This window comes from Camelus bactrianus, chromosome 4 (genome assembly GCF_048773025.1).
Source record: "Camelus bactrianus isolate YW-2024 breed Bactrian camel chromosome 4, ASM4877302v1, whole genome shotgun sequence".
Lineage (NCBI taxonomy): Eukaryota > Metazoa > Chordata > Mammalia > Artiodactyla > Camelidae > Camelus > Camelus bactrianus.
Genome location: NC_133542.1, coordinates 53,713,038 through 53,740,704, shown reverse-complemented (window position 1 = coordinate 53,740,704; position 27,667 = coordinate 53,713,038). Strand labels below are relative to the sequence as shown.

General features: G+C 41.4%; 1 protein-coding gene across 3 annotated transcripts; it reads right to left on the bottom strand.

The window, feature by feature from the left end:
• Positions 1–3,143: 3,143 nt before the first annotated feature.
• TAL2 (TAL bHLH transcription factor 2) lies at positions 3,144–25,975 on the bottom strand. Of its 3 annotated transcripts, XM_074361938.1 has the most exons (3): positions 22,485–25,975; positions 18,547–18,665; positions 3,144–5,096 (listed from the first exon to the last, which is right to left on the bottom strand). In XM_074361938.1, the coding sequence occupies exon 3, from the start codon at positions 5,060–5,062 to the stop codon at positions 4,745–4,747; it is 318 nt and encodes a 105-aa protein (XP_074218039.1). In that variant the 5' UTR covers positions 5,063–5,096; positions 18,547–18,665; positions 22,485–25,975; the 3' UTR covers positions 3,144–4,744. The 3 variants fall into 3 exon arrangements, with proteins under 3 accessions (XP_074218039.1, XP_074218041.1, XP_045372209.2); XM_074361940.1 differs by lacking the exon at positions 22,485–25,975 and having other exon boundaries at positions 18,547–19,924; XM_045516253.2 differs by lacking the exons at positions 18,547–18,665; positions 22,485–25,975 and adding an exon at positions 11,662–18,529.
• Positions 25,976–27,667: the final 1,692 nt, after the last annotated feature.

The following is a 27,667-nucleotide window of genomic DNA, read 5'->3' as shown; positions in this document are numbered from 1 at the left end:
ATGCAGTTTGGTGCAGCCATCATGGAAAACAGTATGGAGATTCCTCAAAAAACTAAAAATAGACTTACCATATGGTCCAGCAATCCCACTTCTGGGTATATATCTGGAGGGAACTATAATTCAAAAAGCTACACACACCCCAGTGTTCATAGCAGCACTATATACAATAGCCAAGACATGGAAGCAACCTAAATGTCCAGTGACAGGTGATTAGATAAAGAAGTTGTGGTATATTTATACAATGGAATACTATTCACCCATAAAAAAGAATAAGATAATGCCATTTGCAGCAACATGGATGGACCTAGAGATCATCATTCTAATTGAACTAAGCCAGAAAGAGAAAGAAAAAATACCATATGATATCACTCATATGTGGAATCTAAAAAAAAAAAGAAAGGACACTATGAACTCATCTACAAAACAGAAACAGACTTGCAGACATAGTAAATAATCTTATAGTTACTGGGCAAAGAGGGTGGGAAGGGATAAATTTGGGAGTTTGAGATTTGCAAATGTTAGCTACTATATATAAAAATAGATTTAAAAAAAAACCAAGTTTCTTCTGTATAGCACCAGAAACTATATTCAATATCTTGTAATAACCTTTAATAAAAAAGAATATGAAAACAAATATATGTATGTATATACATGACTGGGACATTGGGCTGTACACCAGAAATTTACACATTGTAACTTGACTGTACTTCAATTTCTAAAAATATTTTTGAAAGAACTTCGATGTAAAAAATTCTGTCTGTGAAAAGCAGTGATTTTGAGCAAAAATGACTGAGGGTTGAATTCTGGCTCCACAGTGGAAACTAGGGCAAGTTAAATAATCTCTTAAATTTCAGTTTCTTCATCTGTGAAGTAAGAATGGTACAGATAATTGATATAACAGTAACAATACAACACTGTTAGGAAGATTAAGTGAGCTGATATACAGGAAGATCTTCCACAGTGCCTGACATTAGTACACACTCAGCAAATCTTGGCTGTTACTCTTATTACAATAAATTTATTTTATTTTTATTTATATCATAAATAATTCTGAAATAGATACCCATATACATTAATTTTTTGACCATAGTTCTGATTATTTCTTTATGATAGGCTCCTAGCAGGAAAGTTCCTTAGGTCCAAGAGGATGAACATACTGGATACTCCTGTTCTCTAAATTGATCCAGAAAAGGCAAGTCTATAGCTTGCCTCATTCCACTACCAGGGAATTGTTGAACTCTGGAAGTTAAATCTTAAACATTATTTGGTAGATTACAAACCTAACTAAGGTTTATGTAAAAATGTAGTGCTTTCTAAAATCTAAGTCAGCCATAAAAAAAAGAATAAAATAATGCCATTTGCAGCAACAAGGACGGACCTGGAGGTCGTCATACTAAGTGAAGTAAGTCAGAAAGAGAAAGAAAAATACCATATATCACTTATATGTGGAATCTAAAAAAAATGACACAAATGAACTTATTTACAAAACAGAAACAGACTCACAGACATAGAAAAATTTATGGTTACCGTGGTGGGAGAAAGGGGGTGGTAGAGAGATAAATTGGGAGTTCAGGATTAGCAGATGCTAACTACTGTATATAAAATAGAAAAACAACAAGGTCCTACTGTACAGTACAGGGAACTATATTCAATATCTTGTAATAGCCTATAATGAAAAAGAATATGAAAAGAAATACATATATATTTTAAAAAACTGAATTACTATGCTGTACACCAGAAATTAACACATTGTAAACCGACTATACGTCAATAATACTAAATTGATAAATAAATAAAATCTAGATTAAAAATGTTTTAAACCTAGTGATTTTAATGCTAATTATAGGTCATTAACAATAAAGAGAAAATAGGACGGAAAGTTTCCCTGTCTGCTGTAAACTCCAACAGTCACAGAGGGGAGAATGCATTTGGGAGCCCATGCCTGGCTTCCTGTAAGCCTTGAACCACATTCTCCCCCTGACAGTCCTTCCTAACTTAACACCTGCCACTATAAATCCCCCACTTTGCATTGCCTTTGAGCTTTTAGACTCCCTCCTTATCTTTGACCTTTTCATTTAAGGATGTGACTTTTAGCTAACCTTTGGCCTGCAGGTCAGCAGTTAAGCTGTCCATTCTCCCAACCTCTTTCATCCTTTGCCCTTTTAAGGACAAAGCCTGTTGTGTGTAACTTACACATATTTGGGTCATCTCAAGCCATTCTTGTGTGGTGAAACCTCGTCAGGCAGGTGCTGCAAGGTCCCTGTTGAATGGATATTTTAAGAAACAAACTTTTAAGAAGAGCTTTAGACTTTGGGTTTCTCAGGAGAATTCACCTGGTTCAAGTTGCATTTCAATGTTTTCTTTTAGAGGAAGCTAGAGGAGTATTCTTAATGGAGCCAGTCTTGACATAGTTTCTCATTTTGAAAGGGAGGTCCCTGGCAGGGCTGTTATAAGGATTAAATGCTTGAAAATGTCACTGCCCTCAAGAAGATCTTAACTTGTGGCTGGGGACAGAACATACACAAGGTTTCTATAGAACAGGTGAGAGAAGTAAGGGTCTTGAAGCACATAAGGGGATTCTAAGAAAGGAGAGATTGAGTGGTAGAAATCTAGGAGGACTTCATGTAAGAGATGGTGTTTAAGATGAGTCAAGCTTCCTGAAGGAGTGGTATTTAAGATCAGTCATGAAGGGTTTTAGCAAGTGGAATTTAGTGCAGGCAGATGTAAATTCAGAGGTATTAAAGAGTGGGACATGTTTGGGGACCACCAAGTGAAGTGATTTCATGAGCATGTATAATATATTTAAGCAATTGTGGAAGGTAAAGGGAAGGGTACCTTGGGCCAGGCTGCAGAAAGCCTAGTTTGCTGGGCATTTGTCTCAGTCTGGTGGACAAGACACTGAAGGCTTGATAGCAAGGGAGTGACCTGACCAAAGCTGTGGTTTGAGAAGAACAATCAGGGAGCGATGTGAAAGGTGAAGTGAAGGGAGGGGACTAATTAGGGAGTGCTAGATTTTTTTTCTAGACTAAAGACAAGGGGGAGAGTGAGGTTCAAAGCCAGAACAGTGGCTGTGAGGATGGAGAGAATCAGTGGATGTGCTCAGTAAATTTGTGAAATTCTTCTTAAAGAGAAAAAAAAGCCAATTTATTTTTTGAATACTTTATTTTCAATAAATTAATAGTTAAATAGCAAATTATAATCAATGATTAAAAAAACTCACAAAACACATCAATAAATAAAATCTTTGGCTGGTACTTCTAGTCACATTCTACAAAGCACAATAATTCAATCAAAAATCAAAAGGCATATAAAGAAGATTATTGAACACTGTTGAAAAGGTGTGAGTCTAATTATAAGGTGCTTCAGATTTCTTCTGATCACCAAACCAAAAAGGCTTATTTCAGCCTTTCATAAATCAAATATCTTCTTTCTAGAGTGGCAGAAAATTTACATTCCCCTATTGTGTATACACTGGAAACGCATAATCTCACATCCATCAATTACCTATCTGTGGCTCAAAAGGTTTTAAAACCAATGTACTGTCAAGAACTTTGTGGAAATAAAATGTCCCAGAGACAACCAAATGACATTATTTGTATTCTGGGCTAGACTATGGAATTCATCGTTGAATTCAAGCACATGGTGGTGAATTCTGCCGGGTCCACACTGTTTGATTCCTTTGTGGGTACCACCCTCCCAGCATAAGACTGACTTAACGTTCCATAGCAGAGAAGACAAATCACAAATTCATTAATCCATTAGAGTCCAGTACTGTATTCCTACTGTCTACTCTAAATCTTTTGTTAAGCTCTCTGTTAAATGAGCTGTTCAATGGTAATATTTAGATCTTCATAATTATATTTGGATTTTACAGGTCTTAAATCAGCAGGAATTCGGGTTGAATTAAGTTTTAATACCTGACTAATGTGAAACTAAGGGGTTAGGAAACTATTTTAGCTAACGGTTTTTCATTAAAAAAAAATGGGAACTCTCATATATTGAGTCCTTTCCTCTCACAGATATAATCCACCATTTGGCTTTAGAGACAACATATATATATGTATATATGTATGTATGTATGTGTGTGTGTATATATATACATATATATATATGTATATATATATACACACAGCTCGGGGCGAGTGACCCTCCCATTTCCATAGAGATAAAGGATGCTGAGCTCTTCCACAGGAGTCCGCTGCTTTCCTGTGATCCTCATGTGTCAGGAGGGTCTTTTCTCCACAGATTTTCCTGCAGGTCTCCAGGTTGGTTTCTGTAAGGCTATCTTTTCATTTGTCTTATGCTGTTCACCCTTGATCAAATATGCCTCATTTTTCAAAACAAACTTTACGTTTGGAGGGAAGCATTTTCTGCTCATCCATCTGAGATCTGTTGAGAAAACTGCTTTCATACAACTGAGAACATACTGTGATTTTCAATGGTGATTTTCAAACCAGTTTGTAACCTGTTTTTTTCTTCCAAACAACACCTTATGCAGAACCTGGATTTATAAAACAGGCAGAGATAGGCTGCTCTGCCTGCAGCCCCAGGGAGTGGTCCCCCAAGCCACATTTCTCATGGCCTCCTTTCAGCTCCCTGAAGCTGACCCGGAGCCACCTCCTCTGAAACTGAAATTTGTGCCTCACAAATTATTCACCAAGTTGACTCTGGAACGTGCAGGAGGCTGTGGACAGCCAGTGACTTCTGAACCAGTGCTGCCCAGGGTGATGACAGCAGAGCCCCACTAGGGAATGTGGCAGCTTGGACCAGGGGAAGGAACCTGGTAGTCAGCACGGAGAGTCCTGTCTGGCAGGCGGGGTCCGTGGGGGAAGAGGCCCAGAATGTCTCCTGGAGCGGCCGCTCCTGCCTGCTGCAGGCTCTGCTCCCCTAAGACCTTCACCAGGAAGTTGATGTACCTCATGGCCAGGCGGAGCGTTTCGTTTTTGCTCAGCTTCTTGTCAGGAGGGTGAGTGGGGATGAGCTTCCTCAGTTTGGCAAAGGCACTGTTGACGTTCTGCTGCCTCCACCGTTCCCGGGTGTTTGTGAAGATCTTCCTGGTCATGTTGGAGTTCCTGGGGTGGGAAAGAGAAAGGGCCCTGGGGGCCAATACCTCGTCAGAGGCCTGGTGGGTAGCACACAGCCTGCGAGGAACTTGAGATGATCATCTTCACCCAGATTTTAGGAAATGCATTTCCATATTTTCAGGGATTTTGAATCTTCCTTTTGAGAAGGGAAGAAAATGTGGCAGAGGAAGCAGAAGGGTAAGAACACCACACTTCAGCCTTTTTCCCCCTGGCTGTTTTGAAGCCTCCAGTTACAAGGTTGTTTTATCCTAATATCCCCATTCCTTCTTTTATAACCAGCTCTTCCTAATTGTTCAGAATCAAGCACAGTGTAAGACTGAGTACATTTCTGAATAAAATCTATATTTAGCCAATAGGGAGTTGAAGGTGGGTTCCTTAACAACAACAACAAAAAGCTGTGGTGCTAGGTTTCATTTACAAGATAATATTTGGAATGAAGACGGTGACAGCACAACTCTCCCCTTAGCTGGTCGACCTCATCTGGAGGATTGGACCCACCACATAAGAGCTAAAATATCTACACTGGACCACATTTAGTGGAAAATGAACAGGGTGAGGAAGAGTCTTGAAACCTGGGTGTATGAAGAACAGAAGTGGGTTTAGTGTGGCAATAGAAGACAAGAAAAAGCGCAGGTGGGGTGGCGATTTGGCATGGATGGTCGAAGATATCCAGGCTCCCCAAGGTTGAATGTGGATGACCTTTCCAATCCAAGGAGAGGAGATTATTATCATGTATTGCCAAATCTTAACTGTGTCATTTTTAGCTCTGAGAGGTCTGGGCCCCTTTGTTCAGGAGGCTTGGGTTAACATGCATTCATGGGAACGTTTACAGTACATCAGGTAGAATGTCAGGAACTCGCTAGGTGCCTCTCGAGATGCCAGTTCCCCTCCACACCTGCTGTTTGTACAACAGCCCGCATTTCAGGAAGGAGTTGGAGGGTTAAAAATTGGTACATGTGGTAGGGAAGGATGGGCCCATCCTATATGAAAAGAAACCAAAGAAATGATTTGTTGAGGCCCCAGTGACTTGTGAGAAAGCAGGTCCTTTTCTCATTTAAAACACTTGGAACTTGTGCCCCTCAACTTTTCTTCTATCTCAGTGGCCCTCAAACTTGGGCTGCTCATTGGAGTCACCCAGGTTGCACCTCAGACCAATTAAATAAAAATCTCTGGGGGCATCGGTATTTTTTTTATAACTCCCCAGGTAGATCAGCTGGGTCCTCCAGGAAGTAAATGCCAACCTGGAGTTGGATGTACACGCAGTTTATTGGAGGTTAAGGCCTGTGAAAGATAAAACGAGAAGCGAGCAGAATTGGGCAAAGGATGTCTTCAGACTGCAATGCACATCTGACATCTGCAAAATGAAAGCAGGGAGGCGGCAGGACTGGTCAGAAGAGCCTCAGTCGGTGATGCAGACCCAGGAAAGTGGCAGTCAGCCCAACAGGGAGTCCTGGGACAGAGACTGCCTGAAGAGGAGACCCCACTGGGCGGAAATCGCAGGCTCGGCAGCACTGCCGGACTCAGTCATGGGCTGGGGGCTGCGGGAAGAATGGAGGCAGAACCCTGAACACTGAAGGCTGTCAGCTACCCGCACTCCTTGCAGCTAAACTGCAAGTTTTTTCTCGAAGTGAGATCCAAGCGGCACAACTCTGTGTGATCTCAGCGTGCGGCCAGCGTGGAGAACACTGCTCTACTCTCCAAACAGGAGCTCCAAGACCTGGCAGAACTATGTATTAGAAGGAAGCAGTATTGAGGAGATTAAGGGATACAAACTATTATGTACAAAATAAGCTACAAGGATATACTGTACAACACAGGGAACATAGCCCACATCTTATAATAACAATAAGTGGAGTATCACCTTTAAAAACTGTGAATCACTATACTGTATAAAATCTGTAACTTACATAATATTGTACATCAACTATACTTCAATTAAAAAATAAATTAAATTCAAAAATAAAAAAAAAGAAGGAAGCAGTACATTCAGATACAAGATACCTGCCATCCTGGGGGAAAGAACAGAAGGGGTACAAAATGGGGGGGGCACCCTCTCCCTCAGAAGGTGTGTGTTCTTGTCACAGCACGAAACACTAACCAGCTGTGAGGTGCTGCGTAAGTCACTTCTCCTGAGCCTCACTTGTCAAATGGCTTAATGATACCATTCGCTCCTCACAGGGTTGTTGCAAGGATTGAATGAAATACTGCATGTGAAAGCATCCTGTGAACTACAGAGTAAGGAAAATAAGAGCAAAGAGAGCATTTGCTTTGTGCCCCGCACAGCTTCCTTGTATTAACTCAGGCTGTATACACACGTGAGCAGCGTTGGTTGCAGTGATGGTGTTGTGGACATTGCTGCGGTTGGCCCAGAGATGCAGACATGATCCAGAAGTTATTTCACTATACAGTGTACTGGCATCTTTGACCTTCCATAGGAACCAAATGATGATCCCAGGTAACTGGAACAAGTCCCTCTCTGTTACCACCAATCCCTGACTCTATAGGAGTCGGCCACGGTGGTGGGGAGGAGGTGGGAGCGGGCGAGTCCCTGTTGTAGTTAAGAATACAGGCTTGGGAGCCAAAACCCTAGTTTGGTTTTTGGCTCTACTCCTTCTAGCTGTGTGACCTTGAGCAATCTCCTAACCTCTCGGTGCTTCAAATGCCTCATAAGCAAAGGGCATCTCAGGGTATTACTGTGAGGACACATAAAATTACATGCGTAAAGCACCTTAGCACAATGTCTGGCACATAGTAAGTGCTCAATAAATGTTAAATGTTTATAATTTTTTAATGAAGGTACTGGGGATTGAACCCAGAACACTGTGCATGCTAAGCATGTGCTCTACCATGGAGCTATACCCAACCCCCCAATTACAATTATTGTATCTACAAATAAAACAGGGAAAAGTAAATGTTCATTGTAATTTATTTTTTTCCTAATAAGAAGCCACAGTGCAGGAGAAAAGGTCTGAGCTTTATTTATGTATTTGTCTCACTCTATAGGAGTTTATGGATGTGTGTGTGTGTGTGGAAGGACTGACCAAACTGTGAACAGTGCTTCCTTAGGGGAGGACAGTGGGTTGGTGGAAGGCAGACAAAGGAGACTTGTGATTTTTATTCCATATACTTTGGTATTATTCTACATTTTTATAATAAGAAAGTATTCATATATTATTTGCTTCATAATAGAAAAAAATTAAGAAAGTTCATGGGCTTTAATGTAGAAAGATCTGACTTTAATCTCAGCTCCCAATTTCCTAGTTATATGATTCTGAAAAAAGTCATTTCTTTAAGCCTCAGTTTTCTTTGGAAAATGGAAACAAAGCCATCATAAGGGTTCTCGTGAGGATTAAATGAGGCACTATATAAAGTGTATAAATATACAGATGAGACACTATGTGCTTGGCACAAAAGTGCTTAACAAATATAAGGGTTCCCTTCCCTATACAGATAAAAATTCTTATTACTCCAGAGAAAAGCATTTTAAAATCATTTACATGCCCCCAGGACATCTCCCCATGCAGATTCTCGTGGACTTTCCTGTTTCTCTCTGGGCTGGAGAGCCCAGTGCTGCGCTAAGAACCTGCGGTGAGCAGAGTCCCGGCAGCCCAGGTGCACTGGCTGGCTGCAGGTTCCCTCTGCCAGCCCCTTAGGTCTATTTCCTTTCTCTGCGGAGACACTCCTAGTTGGACCCATGATCCACTACAGTCACATGCGCTCCAAGCTCTCCTGTCAACACTTACCGACGCTACGGGCTGCTGGACACTGAGGAGCCCACTGCCTTGTGACACAGAGAGGGAAGCCCAGGGGCGGTAGGAGCAGAGAAGCAGCACTAACACAAGCATTCCAGGGGGCTTCCAAACCGAAGGGGCAACCCCCAAGACCTCTTTCTGTGCTGAAATGCCACGATGCCCTGCCTTTGCCTTTTATCTAACCTAAGTCATTTCTAAATAACCCGTGGCCTTTTGATCCACAATGAAAATATGAGCGTTGTCAGACCTATACCCGACTATACCTAAAATATGAACGTTTGAACCTAAATTATCAAGGAGATTTAAAAACTGTCGAGTTTTGTTCACACTGAGGCTGGCTGTTTTGCAGCCAGGGCTGTGGGAGCAAAGTTACCTTTAAGCTTCTCTTGTCAAAAGAGGCTTTGGCTCATTCACTCGTCCCATGGGGGGTCTTTTTCAAGCTGGGAAGAAAAAGATTAGGCAGGATAAACTAACTGGTGTTCTCTTCTAAGAGCGCTCCATCCTATTGTGCCAGCAGCAGACGGAGGAAGCGGGGAAAAGAGAAGGCAGGCTTCTGAATCCTAGCTTGCCATCCTAGGGGGTGCTTAATAATTGCTTGTTGACTTATCCTCAAGTGTGTTACTCTCCTTCTCCACAGGGAGAAACAGAAACCAGTGATTAAACAAATGGAAAAAACTCAAAGTAGAGGTCACAGGAAAATTACTAAAGTACTTATTAAATCTAAGGAAAATGTCATTTCGTGTTTTTTTTCCAGTTGCAAGGACTGACAGCTGCTAATCTTGATTCAGTGTAATTTAACAGCTTAAAAAAATACTCCAGATGCCACAGAATCAGAGAACATCCAACAGATGCTGAGACAGGGGTGAGCTTTTTGTCCTGGGCCACACAGGCCTGTGTGGCAGAGCCTGTGTCCCAGGCCTGGGTATTCACGCAGCTATGTCACCACCGACGCCTGCTGAGTCAAGGACCATAACCCTTTTTGTGCCACAGACTATTCTGGCAGTCTGGGGAAGCCTAGCAATGGATTTCATCTCAGAACAATGATTTCAAATACATAAAGCAAAAAGCCTTTGGTTCCCTTCTCTGAGTAAGATTTTTAAACACATGAATTAAAATACACAGACATATAAAATAACCAATTATACTTAATAAGGATTAAAATAGTTCTAAAATGCAATACAGTAATACCTGTGTATTACTTCTGACTTTTTGAACACATTAAAAAGTTAGATCTGTTACTATAATTTCTAAGGAGTGATACGTAAATGATTTTTTTCAGAAGATCTGCAACATCTGTAACGTGAGTTGAAAGAATAATTTCTTTCTATGATTTCTGTTAATGGCCAAGTCATCAGCACTCCTCGTGCCATTGTAGTTTATTACTCACATTCATAAATAAAGGAAATGCTAAATTCAGATTAAAGGTTAGTGGACATAAAGATGCAATTCTTTTCCTATCCAAATATATAGAACCCTGAATTCTGTCTACACACCCCTGGGGGGAGGGGTGTCGTGGGCCTCAGGTTAAGAATGCCTGGGCAGGAGGAATGTCACGGTAAATTGAATAGGATTATAGGTGTGTACAAACTTCTATTTATACTGTCACCAGGAAGGTAACAGGTTACTGGAGAAAAGAAAAACAATAATGCCCCCAGGAGAAGGTGACCAACGCCCCTGCTTAGGAGGTGCTACTTTTTCCCATGGGTGTTTCTTGGACACAAAGCCCAGGTCAGCTAGAAAGGCTGCAGCACAGGCACACATTCCTACGGTGCCTGTCTCAGGCATTCGGACTCACAAGGCTCTCTTCTCGTAAGACTTTACATTTCTCTTCCTGGTCCTGTGTATTTATCTCTTCTTTCAGCTTTCTTTTAAAAGTAAGTGAAAACACTGTCAAGAAAGAGGGCGCGTGAGAAAGGTGGTTTATATAGCTGCGTTAGAGGAAGGTACCTAACCTCTAACACTAGGCACAGCTTTGCCTTTTGAAATTATTGTAGAAGTAACACATGCTCATTTAAGAAAAAAAAAAAAATCAAGCAGTACGTGATAAAACAACAACAACAACAAAAAGCCCCCCTCGTCTATCTACCTATTCAGTCTCATTCCCCTGCAGTAGCCAGTTTGGTGTGTGTGTATTTATAACACACATATCGTTTTTACAAAATATATGTATCCTTTAAAAATCAGAGTATGTACAATTATGCAATCACTTTTCTCATTAGACAATTCTGCATTATGATGTTCTAAATATGTGCATTTACCATGAATGCCGGCCTTTTGGGTGGGCACCTGGCGCACTGGGAGTGCCACTTGTTCCAAAATGCACTCAACACCTGCACCTTGCTGCCCTCCCCGCCCAACCTGCTGCCCTCGACCGCTTCACTTCCTGGCTTTTCCCTTTTCCTTTTTATAATTTTTGCTCCCCTTGGCAGGCAGTGCCTAACTTATGCCCAAATTCTGACGTCTGGGAAAACATCTCTGCTAAAGTTTGCACCTTCCGGGTATCCTGGAGTCGCTCACTCGAACGCAGAAGCTACCTAAACCGCCCTCGGAGATGCCCTGGGATGTCCCAGGCATTGCATATCAAGGCGCAGTGGCCCAGACAACAAGCTCTACGGGACCAGCCAGGCCCCTCCAGAGCCATGCTACCGCCCCTGACCCGCAGAAAGTCCCCAGGTCTTCACACCCATTCACCTTGGTGGCTGCCACCAAGTCGCCTCTACCTCTGCCCTCCCGGGCGAGTGCCGCCAGGACTCGGGGAGCTGTGCGGAAGACCCGCCGGCGATCAAGACCCGACGGCGCCCACATCCCTCCCGGAGTCCACTCACCTCTTCGCCAGGAACTCGGAGCCCCCGCCGTAGTTGTCACAGTCACTGGCCGTGTGCGCCCTCGCCTGGGCGCCGCGCCTCCGCCGCTGCCTTTATAGGACACCGCTCTTTGTCTCCGGGGGCCCACGGGGGCCCCTTCCTGCCTGGGACTCCCGCCGGTCCCTCCCCATCCCCCGCGACCCCGCTTCCTGGGACCAGCCTCCCTGTGTCCTAGAAACTGAGCAGAGGCGGAATGAGAACCCCGCTTTGTGTAAGGTTTGAGGACGGGAGGGAGTCCCGCCTGCCTCTGCCCTGGCTACAGCAGGTCCGAATCAACCCTCTTCAACGTCTATAGACCTCGGAAAGTCCGTGCCGCGCAGTTAATTCATCAGATGTCAATCATTTAAGCCCCAGTGGATCTCCAACTGTAATTCAAGAATCACTTGCTCAAGAATCATGGGCGAGGGGAGGCAGATCTCAACATCCACAACCAGACCCACCAGGTCATGTTTGCTGGGAATGGGATTGAAAATCTGTGTTTTTACTAAGTATCCCAGGAGATTAAGATGCACAGAGGAGTTTAACAATCACTGCGCTGGACGGATTCCTGGATTTATTCATTCCAGCTTCCAGAGTGCCCAGCATAGGACTCGGTATTTCAGGGCCTCCTCAATGGTCTTCCTGCTTCTGCACTTGCCTCTTTCTGTCCAACATCTCCCAGAATGACCCTATGAAAACCCAAGTCGGGATCCTGTTACTTCTCACTCAAAACTTGTGACTCCCCATTTCACTTAGAGTTAAGCTGAAGTCTTTACAGTGGCTCCCGGGGGTGGGTCTAGCTCAGTGGTAGAGTGCACGCCTAGCATGCGCAAGATTCTGGTTCAATCCCCAGTACCTCCATTAAAAACAAATAAACAAACCTAATTTCCTCCCTGCCCACCAGAAATACAATGGCTCCCAGATATCCTTTACCTGATCTGTCTATTCCTTCTTTCCCTGGAGGGTACTCATCTCCTGCCATTCTGACTTCTCCTGTTTCAGGAATACATCAGGCACCCTCCTGCCTCAGGGCCTTTGCATTGTCTGTTTCCATCACCTGAAATACTCTTGCCCCAAATTATCCACACAGTTCCCTCCCTCACCTCCTTTCATTCATTCAGCAATTATTACTAAGTGCCTATTATGGGCCAGTGCCTGTTGTAGGCACTGGCGATACAACTTCAAACAAAACAGACATAAATTTCTGCCCTCAAGGAGCTGACTTTCTTCAGGTCTTTGTCCATATGTCACCTTTTCAATGAGGATACTCTGACCACAATATCTAAATTTGCACCTTCACACACATAAGACTCTTCATCCTCCTGCCCTGCTTTATTCTTCTCCTTAGCACACACCCCCATTTAGTAATATTTCACTTGTTTACCTTGTCTGTCTCCTCCCCAACCCCAGTGAATAGGCATTCTTCAAATGTTGGTTGATAAAACGAATGGATAAGAAATACATTTTTAGGCATCGCGCTCTCTGAAGGATCCAGCATAGGATTTGGCACAATAAATTCACAAATGCATGAAAGCTTAGTGGATAAAAGCAAAGGACTTTGGAGTTGCATTACCCAGGTTGAAATCTCTGATCTACCCACTTATGTGATCTTAGGCAAATACTATCATTCCTCCCTGCCTCAATTTTCTTATCTGTAAAATGGGGACAATAATAGGATCATTAGGAATAAATGAGAAAAACAAAACAGGTAAAGAATTTAGCACTGTGCCTAGCATACAGACTACTGTACATTTTACTGTGGTAAATTGTATTATTGTTACATCTACTGGCTCCCTTCCTTGTGAGAGGATTATATAGGTAGGATTATATAGCCCTGCCCACTCTCCCTGACTGGCAGTGCTTTCCCTGTAGATGAAGGGAGAGCACTTCCCTGCTCCCCACCACGCCCCACTGCAGGCTTGGCCATGTGACTTGCATCAACCAATGGAACGTGAGCAGGCTTGACATGGTGGTGCTGGAGCAGAACCTTTATGAGTGATTCTTGATTGGGCTCAGTCATGAGGAGGTAATGTTTGGGGTTGCTCTCTCAGCCTGGAAGTCATGGAGCAAACCCATAGCCAACCATAGCCCTCAGGTAACATGAGTGAGGAATAAATCTTTGCTGTTGTCCCCTTCCCCCCTCACCCCAAAATAAATACAGATCTTATTATAAATAAAAAAAGCTGTTGCACAAATTATTAGGTTCTCAGAGGGCAGGAAAGTGAAGAAAATCTGTATGTAACTTCAAGGAGTTCACAGTCTTTAGGAGGAAGAGGATAGGACAAAAATAGCGAAATACAAGATAAACAGTCTTGAGTGCCAGAGAGTATGAAACTGGAGTTAGGGAGGCAAAGATTCTAGCTGGAGGATCAGCGATTGTTCGTGGAAGGGATGTCTTTAGGCAGGGCTGCCTCTGACATTTGTGGGGCCCAGGACGAGGGTACAAATGGAGACTCCTGACTCATCCCCATCCCCAACACAGCTCTGTCCTGCTCTGTGAAGGACCTTGTGTATATGATACGGACGCCTAGCCCACATAGACTTAAGGGAGAGCCTTGTGCAGACTCTGAAAACAGGCTTGGGGCCATTTGAGCGGAAATGTAGGGGTTCTGGATACACAGAGTATGGTCTGGATTCAGGGGTCCTAGAAACCCAAAGTGTGGCACCTGGTGGGCACTGGAGGAGGGCCAGAGCAGGGCCATCAAAGCACAGAACCCAAGACAGGGGCCTGGGTGGAGGAGTGGGAAATGCTGGGTAGCAATTACACATATAGGAGTGGAGGAGAGGGCAGCCCATGTGAAGGCAACTGTGCACCTGGAACATGGGAGTGATATGTTTAGATTTACAGGTTATAGGGAGGCAGTCAGAGGATAGATTGGAGGATGCGTAGGAGAGAATTAGCAAGTCAATTACGCATAGGCACAAAAGATGCCTTGAAGAACATAATCTAATATTTGCAGTTAACTTTGTCCTGATTTGTCCTTTCTGCTGGGCAGTCTTCTTTGTGTGCTGTGGAGGGGAACTGCTGCCTCCCGGTGCCTCGTGGTGCTCATGCTTTTCCGGCCTGCCTACTGCATCTCAGTTCTGATAGAGTGCGTGTTAAGATTTTAAACCCAGAACCTATATTGCCCTTTATCTCAGCCAAAAACCTGTGAGGTAATGTATTCTTAATGGCACGTTCTACAGTTGTAAAAAAGAACTGGAGTAACTGGGTAACAAGATTGGAAATGTGTGAGGCTAAGTGAAACAACAATAAGTGTAAAATAGGATCTGTGTATAACTGGACAAGGACAGAGAGACAGGACGAGGGGAAAGATGAGTTCTACAGAGAAAGGAGCACAGGTGCGTTGGCACAGTGGAACCAGGGTCAGCATTCGTCTCTTCCACGCTATTGTTGGTTTTATAATGTTTGCATGGGGTGGGGGAACCATTTTGGTGCAGCAACCCACTAGCAGCGATTTTTCAGAGTGACGGGCCCTCTCCCATCCTGGTCTCCCAGTGTGGAGCATTTTAGGGGTGAGGTCTTGCAGGGGAAGGGGCTGGAGTAGGAATTTACATAATCCGATTACTGGGGGATTAGGTTTGGGCAGCTAAACGCCTCTGTGTGCTTGAGCTAAAACCCTTACTATTCATGGCTCTCACCGCCCCCTGGAGAGACTGCACCTGCGGGCTCCTGGGGAGGGACGAGGGGGCTGGGGAGGGAAGGGAAGGTCACTACAAGGGCTCAGGGCTCAGCATTGTCAGGCTCTCTGGTTCTACTGGCTTAACTGATCTGTCTGGACTAGCCTGTGAATACTGGATCTCTAGTCCTGCGTGCAGGTTGTCAGCATCGGGAAAGACCAACCTAGGTTTTCAGAAGGGATTTCTGTGAGCCTAGGTGGTTGGGGGCCAAGGCCATTCTGGCTAGAGGTCAAGCAATAGCTCTATCCAGTCTCAAAACTCCCTTCTTCTCCCCTCATTCTTAGCCGCTTTCCCTCTCCCATTCTGCATATCCAGCCCCCAGTGCATCCAGCTATTTCTTCATTTATCCAGTCATACACCATCCCTCCTTCCACACATCTGTTCTTAAGCTTCCATCCACTTACTCATCACACAAATTACCTGGTTCTTGATAGTTAATAGAATTTACTAGTAAATCCTAGGGAGGTTTTGTTCCTTCAAGTGTTTGACATTTCAAGTCAATTTTGGCATTTTGACATATAAACTTTGACACTTTCACATTCATTAATAAAGCGTTATATACATTTATTCAAAGCTTTGAAAAGTATCTCTGCATTTATGTTATCACCTTCCTCATTCCTCATGTTATGACTTCTCTCTTCCTCATTAGCTTCGCAGAGCTTGTCCATTTTATTTTTCTTTTTAAAAAAACTACCTCTGTGGGTCATCATTTTCCCAACTTCCTACTGTATTAATTTCTACCGTATCTTTTAATTTTTTTAATTTTTAATTTTTTAAGACTTTCCAGGTTTCATCTTTTTTTTTTAATTAAGGTAACTTTGGTTTACAATATTATGTAAGTTTCTTGTGCACAGTAATGTATTTTGAATTCTGCACTCACTACGGCGTGCTCATCACCAAAAGTTTAGTTTCTCGTTTGTTGCCATACAGTTGACCCCCTTTAGCCATTTCACTCCCCCATTCCCTCCTCCTCTGGTAACTCCCACTTTGTTCTTTGTATCTACATGTCAGTTTTGGTTTGGTTTGGTTTTTGTTTTTTTTAGTATTTCACATATGAGTGAAATCATACTGTATTTGTCTATCTGACTTACTCCATTTTCTACCATATTCTTATTAAATCTGTTCTTTCTCATTTGCTTATGTTTATTTTGTTCTTTTTCCACCTCCCATTCTTAGAGTGTTTACTTTTATTAATTTTCATTCTTTCTTGTTTAGTAAGAAAAGCATTTCAGGCTATGATTTTCTTCTGATATATCTTTAGCGTCATCCTGCATTTCCACTTGCAGTGTCTTTGCCATTCGTTTTAACATCTGTTGTTTATTTTTATTTTTGAAAGTTTTTTAAGAATTTCCTTATTGTATTTTTTGGTAACCATTTGCTATTAATTTCTAATTTTATTGCAGTGTAGTCAAAGATAAGCCCTGTGTAGTTTTTGCTTTAGGGTATTTATTGAGAATTTCTCTTTGGTAAAACATATGAACACCTTCTATAAATGATTCATAGGTAACAGAAAAGAAGGTATATCCCTGTTTGAAAAATAAAATGTTTTTAATACATATCCATTAAATTAATCCTCTGTGTTCTTGGGAATTTTGCTCTGTTTGATCTGTTAGAGAGAGTTGTGTGAAAATCTCCCACTACTGTTTCATGTCTGTTTCTTCCTTTTTGTTTTCTCCAGCAGTGTTTGCTTTAAATTGTTATACCTTGAGATACAATGCGTTTGACACATAAAGACTCATAAAAGTTTTATTGACTTAGAGAATTGTGCCCTGTGTCAATACAAAATGACCCTCTTTGCCTTGCTTTTTGTCATGCATTCTACTTTGTTTTATATTATTACAACCCAGGTCTTTAAATTTGCATTTTCCAAATAAAACTGCATATTTTTTACAACTAAATTTGTGGGTGTGTGGGTGTGTCTCTTGGTCATAGGTTTTATCTTTCTTTGAAAGTTTATTTGGAAAATTTAAATTCCTTTGAATCCTCTGGGTTTTTGTTTAAGATGCCCCTGTTTCCATGTTGAATTCTTCAAAATAAGTCTCATTCTAGTTTACTTGCTGTTGCTGAATGAATGCAGGACTCATTTCTCAAAACAGCTGCCTCCAGCCTGCCCTGCTTCCCATCAGAAGTCACATGATTGTTTCTGTGAAGCGAAGGCTTCTAAGGCTACAGAGGGAGTTTTTGGTGAATATTTGTTTTTTAAGAACATCCTGACCGTTGTATGGAGGGGGCCAAGAGATGATGTGAGGAGACTAGGACACAGGAATACAGGTGAGAGGGGACAATGGCTTGACCTTGGGGATGGCATGAGCACCAACTCGGGGTCAGACACCGAATTCTCTACCTCTATTATGTGGTCCCAAGTACTAGGTGTCATGCTAGGCATTTCACCCCATCTTCTCATTTAATATGAGCAATTACATATTTTGATTATAAAGTTACATAACAAGAAGTTATTATCCTAGACAAAGCAAGATATTACTCCCAAATAATTTAGTTCTCAAATAAACTTAGTATTTAGGGAAATACTATAATGTATGTCCAAAGAAACACGCCTTCACATGCAGCTGACTCTGCTTTACTAGAAATTCTTACTCCAACATCTTTCCAGAGCCAGCAGAGGCTGTAAATTCTCACGGATGTTAATGTCACTCCATTCACAGGACCCACAGGGCAACCGAGTGATGAGCTCACCCTCCTCTGAGGCCCTTCCTGCCTCCCCTAATTTAACCTCCCCCCGAATAAAAAAAGAACACAGCAAGTAACTGCATTATGATGAAAGCAAGTGATGTGGGAAACCAGGGCATGTGAGAGAAGTACACTGACAAGGCTCACATCTCCATCCAAGAATTTGGATGGAGGCCAGAGGGGAGAGACCTTTGGTCTTCTCTCATAAGAAAAGAAGAGATATAGCTGTTTCATCATCATTTGAGGACTTCCCTGAGGTCATTCCCTAGTCATGACAGAGAAGGAAAGACACTAGAATCTTTAGACCAGAGTCCCCGAGGCACACAGGTTTCATGGCCCTGGACGCACTCATAGTTAGGAACAACAAAGGAAAAAATTATACCAGTTTAGGAAGAAACAAACCTGCTGTCCACTGGGTTTCTTCCCCTGCAGCACACAGTGACTTTCGCTGATGAAGGAGGAGAAACGATATTACCCTGTAAACAAAGTTATCCTTACCTGGAAGCTTGCCACGGCCTGCCGCTTAGTCCAGGGACCAGACACCCTTCATCTAAGAAGCAGCAAACGTGGAACCTCAGGTATGGATGGCCCTCAACTGGATCCAAATGTAAGAAGCCCTGTTTGAATTAAGAAGGGGGCGGGGAGAGTGATCCATCCCCAATCCGGAATCAGATTTGCAAAGCTTCAACTGCCCTGCTGATGCCCTTTCCTCCTGTCTCCCCTCTTCCTCGTCTGCTGTCTAACCCTGCGCCCTGCAGAGGATAAGTACAATGATGAGGTTACTGGCTTGGACTGTAAGAAGAGGAATCTGTTAATTGGTTTAGAGGGTCACCGCTGCTTTGTAACTTTCTCAGTTAAATTCTGGCTACTTATTTTAGAAATAAAAAGCTGACCAAAGTGGGGAGGGATAGCTCAGTGGCAGTGTACTTAGCATGCACAAGGTCATGGGTTCAATCCCCAGTACCTCCATTGAAAAAACTAACTAATAATAAATAAGTAAAAATAGACCTATATTACCTCCCCCCAAGGGAAAAAAAAAGCTAGTCAAATTGCAAAAAAAAAAAAAGTACTCTTCTGGGCCTGTTTTCTATAAAATGGGAATAATAAATAAAATACTCATTGATATGCTGTGGACTAAGTGGGATAAGGAACCGAGAAATACCAAGTGGAAGGCAGTTCAGTGCAGTAGCTAAGAGAAGGCCTTATATTAGGCTTTGGAGGCAGCTGACTGGTGTCTGAATCCCTGCCGACACCAGCGGCCATCCTGGGCAAGTTACTTAACCTCCCAGTCTCAATTTTCTCAGCTGTAAACTAGAAATAATATAAACCTCATGGCCTATTGTAAAGGTTCAGTGCATGAATGTATATAAAGTCAGTGATTTGGAGTAGGTGCTGTAAAACGGTGGTAATAGGCATCCAATAAAATCATAGTTGCTCAATAAATAATCACTTTATTTTTATTCCTAGAAACACTCTACCCAAAAACTAGTTGGGGAAGATGAAAACATGCCTCTAATTTCCTCCAAAGGGTACTTTGATTTTTTTCTTTCATTCGCCCAACCCAGTACCCTGGCTGTCACCTCTCTCCTTCCAGTTGCTTTGGGTCCTGTGCTGCTAAGCAGCATTTATTTCCTTTCACTGTTTGAAGCAAACAGAGCCCAGGGCTGGATGAGGGAGATGTCAGAGAGGGGAAGGAAAAGCTTCTCTTGAGCATTAGGCTCTCTCTTACAATTAATTTCCACACTCCAGCTCCCCGACCCAGGACCCCTTGGTAACACACACACATTTCCCCACCAAGACACCTGGTGTTCAGGCCAGATGGGTGTTTCTGTCCAGAGCAAACGTTGACCATTGCAGCAGAAAGCAGGACGCATAACTGCCTCAAGTGAGTGGGCTTTTCTTCCCATAGTTACCAATTAGCGGGACACAGCCCTGGGTGTGCCCAGCTGCTGACACTCTCAAGACCAGGCTGGCTTAGCCTCAACTTTGTAGTCCTGGAGCTGTGAGTCATTCTGTCTCCAGCCAATAAACCCAAGAGCAGTGGGAAAGGCAGGGTGGTGGGGGTGGGCAGAACCAGGTACTGGAGAAAAGAAAGAGACTAGGGTGTGACTCCCCTTTTCCTCTTTATATTCTCTGGTCTTTTTGTAAGAGACATGATTTATCAATGGGTCCCCTAGATGAGGATTTAGATGCTCTGTGGGCAGCAGATAAGGGTGCAGCCTTTTTGCAGAAAGTAAATTCATTGAATACTCCCCATAAAGTCAATAATGTCAGGCTTATCAGCTGTCCTCATTCCTCACTCAGCCCCCTGGGGACCAGGACTGGACATAAAGGCCACAGCTCCAGGGGCTGGAGAGTGGAGGTGCAGGATTGGGCTGGGGCGGGGTGGGGAGGGGTTGCAGCCTGGGCTGAATTTTAGGCAGGTGGGGGCAATCTGCCAGGCCTGAGCTCCCAGAGCCCTCAGCTTCCCAGACTGACAAATCCCAAACCAAACACATACACGGAGGGGATGAGGGAGGCACCCCCCCTTACCCCTCAAATCCAGCAGATGTTTTCAGGAGGCTCCCCTGGGGCTTCTTAGGAAAATTAAAAGATGTTACTATAAATCTAACCAATGAAAAAACCTTCAGAGGAAACCCTGACGTCTCATCACAGTTCTCACCTGTGCTTTTCATAACACAGATACTTTCGCACTACTCAAGAGCACATCCATCTTTTCTAGCTGGTAGAGATTTGGTTTCTTTGTAAATTGTCTGAAACAAGTGGGTTACCAGCTGGGATTTCAGACCTGATTCTGAGACTCACAGTGTAGCCGAAGCTGACTGTTTAACAAGATGCAACATGTACTTGGCTCCGCTCCACTCACCGCCCCCATGATCCCAGCAGATGGGGTCTCAAGCCTTCCCTTGGAAGCTTTGCTCCTAGTATAACCAGAAAGGCTCCTCTTTACCCTTTGGGGACCAGAGTCTCCAGAGGTGAACAGATGATAGGGAAATTAAGACCCAGAATTGAACACCTCAACTGGGCCCATATCCTTTCCTGGCTTCTGCTTTCCCCAGCTCCCAGAGCTAAGCCCTGTGTTGTCCCCCCAGGGAGAGCCTATCCTGTTCTGGCTTTTAACCGAAGCAGCAGGTGTAGAAATGACTTCAGTGCAAAGGGAAACCTCCTACGTTCCTTGATGGAAATTTAATTTTGTGCAGCCCCTATGGGAAACACCATAGGAGGTTCCTTAAAAAACTAAACATAGAGTTACCATATGATCCAGCAATCCCACTCCTGGGCATATATCCAGAGAAAACTCTCATTTGAAAAGATACATGCACCCTAATATTCCTAGCCGCACTATTTACAATAGCCAAGACATGGAAGCAACCTAAATGTCCATCAACAGATGACTGGATAAAGAAGTTGTGGTATATATATATACAATGGAATACTACTTAGCTATAAAAAAGAATAAAATAATGCCATTTGCAGCAACATGGATGGACTAGAGATTATCATACTAAATAAGTCAGACAGAGAAATACAAATATATGATACTACTTATATGTGGAATCTAAAAAATAGTATATATGAACTTACTTACAAAACAGAAAGAGACTCACAGACATAGAAAACAAACTTATGGTTACCAAAGGGGTAAGGCTGGGAAGGATAAATTAGGAGTTTAAGATTAGCAGATACAAACTACGATATGTAAAATAGATAAACAACAAGATCTTACTGTATAGCCTAGGGAACAATATGTTAATATGTTGCTAACCTTTAATGAAAAAGAATATGGAAAAGAATATATGTATGTATATGAATAACTGAATCACACCATGCTGTACAGCAGAAACTAAAACAACATTGTAAATCAACTATATTTCAATTAAAAAAAAAAAGGGGGGGAGGGTATAGCTCAAATGGTAGAGCACATGCTTAGCATGCATGAGGTCCTGGGTTCAATCCCCAGTACCTCCTCTAAAAATAAATAAATAAATCTAATTACCCTCCACTCCCCCACCCCAAAAAACTTAAAAGAAAAAAAGAAATGGCTCCAGCCTCTTCCCCATATGACCACTGTGCCCCCTTGTGTCCCCACTCCCCCACCCCTTTCCAGAAATTGCCTTCATGTCTTTCCCAGAACCTAGGACCTCACTATCAACTCTCCTGCCCCAATTTATCCAATTGAGTCTTGGCTCTCAAATACCTGTCTAATTCCTGGACTCCCCTGGATAAGACCCTGCCCTGGTCCCAGCATGCTTTCTCTCTGAGGCCTGCCACACTGCACATGAACCCCACTTCCCAGAACACTTGGGCAACACTGCTATAGATGTTCTCTGGTCTCCTACTATGATGTGAGAGAAACCTGGCTCTTAGCAACTTATGACAGAATATGAGGAGAGGACAGCTTCTTAAAAGCTAAGCCTCTCTCTCTGGGGGCTTACCTTTTAGTTTTTCTGCTAAGCAGGATCTGGCTGGGTTAAAAGGTTGCACAGTTTAGGCTCCAAAACAAACTCTTACACACTCCAACTATGAGACTATCATTCTTCTAAGATACCTGAAAGACATTTGGTGGTAATACATTTTCAGAAAATTAGTCCCTTGGTCACCTGTCCTGCAACATTCTCTAGAAAAGATTCTTCAAAGTATTGAGACTAACTAGAACAACAAAAAAATTGAATTTAGAAGTTTGTTTTATATTTGTTTTTTCCAGTTTTCCCCATGTTTATTGATTTACATAGTGTTTATAATACTGTAGAAACATGTACTTTTATAAGCAAGAATAACTGAGATGAACAGGTTTGGGAACAAACACAGTTGCCTTGTTATGTGTACCACTCAACTGACTGGGCTAGAAATGTGTGAGATGTAAGAAAGTAGTCCTGCAGCTTCATGAATTTTAAAGTTTAAAAAAAAAACTGGTGATATATATGAAATTAATTAGTTACAGAGACCTAAGAACAATGACACCAGCTGCCAAAGGGATTTTGCTGATAAATCTTATTGGGGAAAAAGTCAACTATAAAGGACACAAAAGAATAATGAGAAAAACTTTAAAGAGATTTATTAAATTTATTTATTAAGTTTACAGAACAAATCAATAAAGAATTGGAGGGGAGCAAAGAAGAAAAACAAAACAAAAACCTAAAAATCTGTCTTCCAAAATTTGAGACAAGATCATTCCTTCTGATTTTATTATGAATGTTTGTAAAATGTTTAAGGATACTCTAGTAAAATCATATTCAAACAATGGTGCATAGTAGTCATTTAAAAAGAAAACCAAAGAAGAGACAACTACAGTATTTGGTGTTTTCACTACTTAAAATTTGAGCCATCTTAACATCTATGCAGTGATATCTCATTATGGTTATAATTTGCATTTCTCTGATAGTTAATGATGTTGAACACTTTTTAAAAAGTTATATTGATTATCAACATTATAGTCCTGTATTTTTACCTATTATTAATGACTTGTACTCCTTCCAGAATATGTTTTTACATTAGCTACCTTTACTTTGCAGTTTGTATGTAGTTTTGGTACTTGCTACATGGGGGCCTGACTACTCAGGGAAACTTTCTTTACTGAAGAGGAAGGTGTCAAGTTAGGTTAGAAATAAAAGCAGTAGTAATTTTCATTAAAGGTGGAAATTTTCCCCAAATCTCCAGAAAATAATACATTAAGGAAGAGGGATATGCTGAAATTCAGCAGATTTTGTACTTCTTGTGTCCAAAGGAAAAAATAAGAGCCCAAACCACAAAGTGTGCTGAAGCAGAGCTGAGGCACCAGCTGAACACCTGGAAAGTCTGACTACAGAGTCACCCTCATACCAGTGACGACACAGAAAGTGGTTTCTAATTACCAGCTGAGCAAGATCTGATTTATAAATATTTACTTCAGGAAGAGCTCATCATGTGTTCAAGGGAGAAATTACACAAAGAAAAATGTAACTACTCCACCCCCCAGTTTTATTGAGATATAACAGACATATAACATTGTATAGGTTTAACATGTACAACATAATGCTTTGATACATGTATAAATTGTGAAATGATTACCACAATAAAGTTAGTGTTAATTCCATTACCTCACAAAGTTAGAAACTTTGGTTTCCTTGTGATGAGAACTTTTAAGATCTTTCTCTTAGCAACTTCCAAATATACAATACAGTACTGTTTACTACAGTCATCATCCTGTTATTTACATCCCCAGAACTTATTTACAACTGAAATTTTGTACCTTTTGACCACCTTCACAATTACTCCAGCCCCTACTGCCTACTTCTGGCGACCACTAATCTGTTCTGCTTTTTGAGTTTGGTTTTTTGATTTTTTTTTTTTTAGATTCTACATATGCGGTCATATAGTATGTCTTTCTCTGTCCTATTTTTCTTAACATAATGCCCTCAAGGTCCACCTATGTTGTCACAAATGTCAGGATTTCCTTCTGCCTTGTGGCTGAGTAATATTCCTCTCCATATATACGCCACATCTTATCCATTCATCTGTTGATGGACACTTGGGTTATTTCCATACCTTGGCTATTGTAAATAAAGCTGCAATGAGCAGGGGCTGCAGCTATTTCTTCAGGATAGTAATTTCAGGTCCTTGGACTATACAACCAGAAGTGAGATTGCTGGATCATGTAGTTCTACTTTTAATTTTTTTAAGGAAACTCCATACGTTTTCATATGAAGTGGCTTGTATCAATTTATATTCCCACAATAGTGTACAAGTTTTTCCTTTCTCCAACCACATCCTCACCTGCACTTGTTAGCTCTTGTCTTCTTGCTAACAGCCATTCTAACGGGTGTAAGGTGATATCTCATTGTGGTTTTGATTTGCATTTCCCTGATGATTAGTGATGTTGAGCAACTTTGCATATATTTGTTGGGCATTTGAATATCTCCCTTGGAAAAATGTCTATTCAGTTCCTTTGCCCATTTTAAAAATTGGATTTTTTTTTTTTTTGCTATTGAGTTGTATGAGTTCCTTATATATTTTGGATATTAATCCCTTATTATACATGTGATCTGCAAATATTTATTTCCAACTTGTAGGTTGCCTTTCATTTTGTTGATTGTTTGCTGTGCAGACGTTTTTGTTTGATATAGTCCCACTTGGTTATTTTTGCTTTTGTTGACTGTGCTTTTGGTGTCATATCCAAAAAAATCACTGACAAGACCAATGTCAAGGAGCTTTTTCCCCGCGTGTTCTAGGAGTTTTATAATTTCAGGTTTCACGTGTAACTTTTCAATCCATTTGGAGTTAATTTTGTGACTGGTGTGATGTAGGAATCTGGTTTCATTCTTTTGAATGTGACTCTTCAAACTTTCCCAGCCCCACTTATTGAAGAGACTGTATTTTCTCTATTGAGTATCCTTGGCTCTCTTGTCAAATATTAGTTGACTGTGTATGCGTGGGTTTATTTCTGGGTTCTCAATTCTGTTCCACTGAACTATATGTCTGTTTATGCCAATACCATACTGTTTTGATTACTATAGCCTTATAATATAGTTTGAAATCAGGAAATATAATACTTCCAGCTTTGTTCTTCTTTCTCAGGATTGCTTTGGCTATTGCTTTTGGCCATTTGTCTAACAATACTGAACATCTTTTTAATGTATTTATTTGCCAGTTGTATATCCTTTCCACTGAAATGTCTGTTCATGTCTTTTGTTCACTCTTTTTAAAACATTTTTTGAGTTATAGTCATTTTACAATGTTGTGTCAAATTCCAGCGTAGAGCACAATTTTTCAGTTATACATGAACATACATATATTCATTGTCACATTTTTTTTCACTGTGAGCTACCACAAGATCTTGTATATATTTCCTTGTGCTATACAGTATAATCTTAATTATCTATTCTGCATATGCCTGTCAGTATCTACAAATTTTGAAATCCCAGTCTGTCCCTTCCCCACCCCCCACCCCCTTGGCAACCACAAGTTTGTATTCTATGTCTATGAGTCTGTTTCTGTTTTGTATTTATGTTCTTTATTTATTTATTTTTAGATTCCACATATGAGCGATCTCATATAGTATTTTTCTTTCTTTCTGGCTTACTTCACTTAGAATGACATTCTCCAGCGACATCCATGTTGCTGCAAATGGCATTATGTTGTCATTTTTATGGCTGAATAGTACTCCATTGTATAAATATATCACATCTTCTTTACCCAGTCATCCGTTGATGGACATTTAGGCTGTTTCCATGTCTTGGCTATTGTAAATAGTGCTGCTATGAACACTGGGGTGTAGGTGTCTTTTTGAAGTAGGGTTCCTTCTGGATATATGCCCAGGAGTGGGATGACTGAGTCATATGGTTAAGTCTATTCCTAGTCTTTTGAGGAATCTCCATACTGTTTTCCACAATGGCTGCACCAAACTGCATTCCCACCAGCAGTATAGGAGGGTTCCCTTTTCTCCACAGCCTCTCCAGCATTTGTCATTTGTGGACTTTTGAATGATGGCCATCCTGGCTGGTGTAAGGTGATTACCTCATTGTAGTTTTGATTTGCATTTCTCTGATAATTAGTGATACTGAGCATTTTTTCACGTGCCTATTGATCATTTGTATTTCTTCCTTGGAGAATTGCTTGTTTAGGTCTTCTGCCCATGTTTGGATTGGGTTGTTTGTTTTTTTCTTATTGTGTCGTATGAGCTGCTTATATATTCTGGAAATCAAGCCTTTGTCTGTTTCATCGTTTGCAAAAATTTTCTCCCATTCCATAGGTTCATTTTATTTTACTTATGGTTTCCTTTGCTGTGCAGAAGCTTGTAAGCTTCATTAGGTCCCATTTGTTTATTCTTGCTTTTATTTCTATTGCTTGGGTAGACTGCCCTAGGAGAACATTTTTGAGATATATGTCAGATAATGTTTTGCCTATATTTTCTTCTAGGAGGTTTATTGTATCTTGTCTTATGTTTAAGTCTTTGATCCATTTTGAGTTGATTTTTGTATATGGTGTAAGGGAGTGTTCTAGCTTCATTGTTTTCCATGCTGCTGTCCAGTTTTCCCAACACCATTTGCTGAAGAGGCTGTCTTTATTTTATTGTATATTCTTGCCTTCTTTGTCGAACATTAGTTGACCAAATGTTCATTTTCTAATTGGATTTTTTTAAGTGTTCAGTGTTCAGTTTCTTTAATACATCCTAGATACTAGTCTTCTATCAGATATGTAGTTTGCAAATATTTCCTCCTAGTCTGTAGCTTGATTTTTCATCCTCTTCTTGTAAGCTTTTGCAGAGCAGCAGTTTTCAATACTGATAAAGTCCAATTTATCTAATTTCTCCTTTTATTGATTGTGCTTTTGGTGTTAAGTCTAAGAAAGAACTATTTTCCTAGCCCTGGATCATGAAAACTTTCTCCTTTTCGTTTTCCTTTAGAGTTTCTTGGCTTTACATTTTATATTTAAGTATATGATACACTCACTTTGAGTTCCTTTTTGTATAATGCATGAAGTTCTCTCTCTCCCACCTTTCTTTGGCCTATGGCTGTCCAATTGCTCTAGCACCAATTGTTCAAAAGGTTATCCTTCCTCCATTGAATTGCTTCTGCACTTTTGTCAAAACTGCACATTTGTATGTCAATTTCTGAGTTCTTTTTTTCTGCTCCGTTGATCT

What these genes read in the sequence shown, in the direction of transcription:
- TAL2 (XM_074361938.1), bottom strand. Translation starts at nt 5,062, where the DNA reads ATGACCAGGAAGATCTTCACAAACACCCGGGAACGGTGGAGGCAGCAG.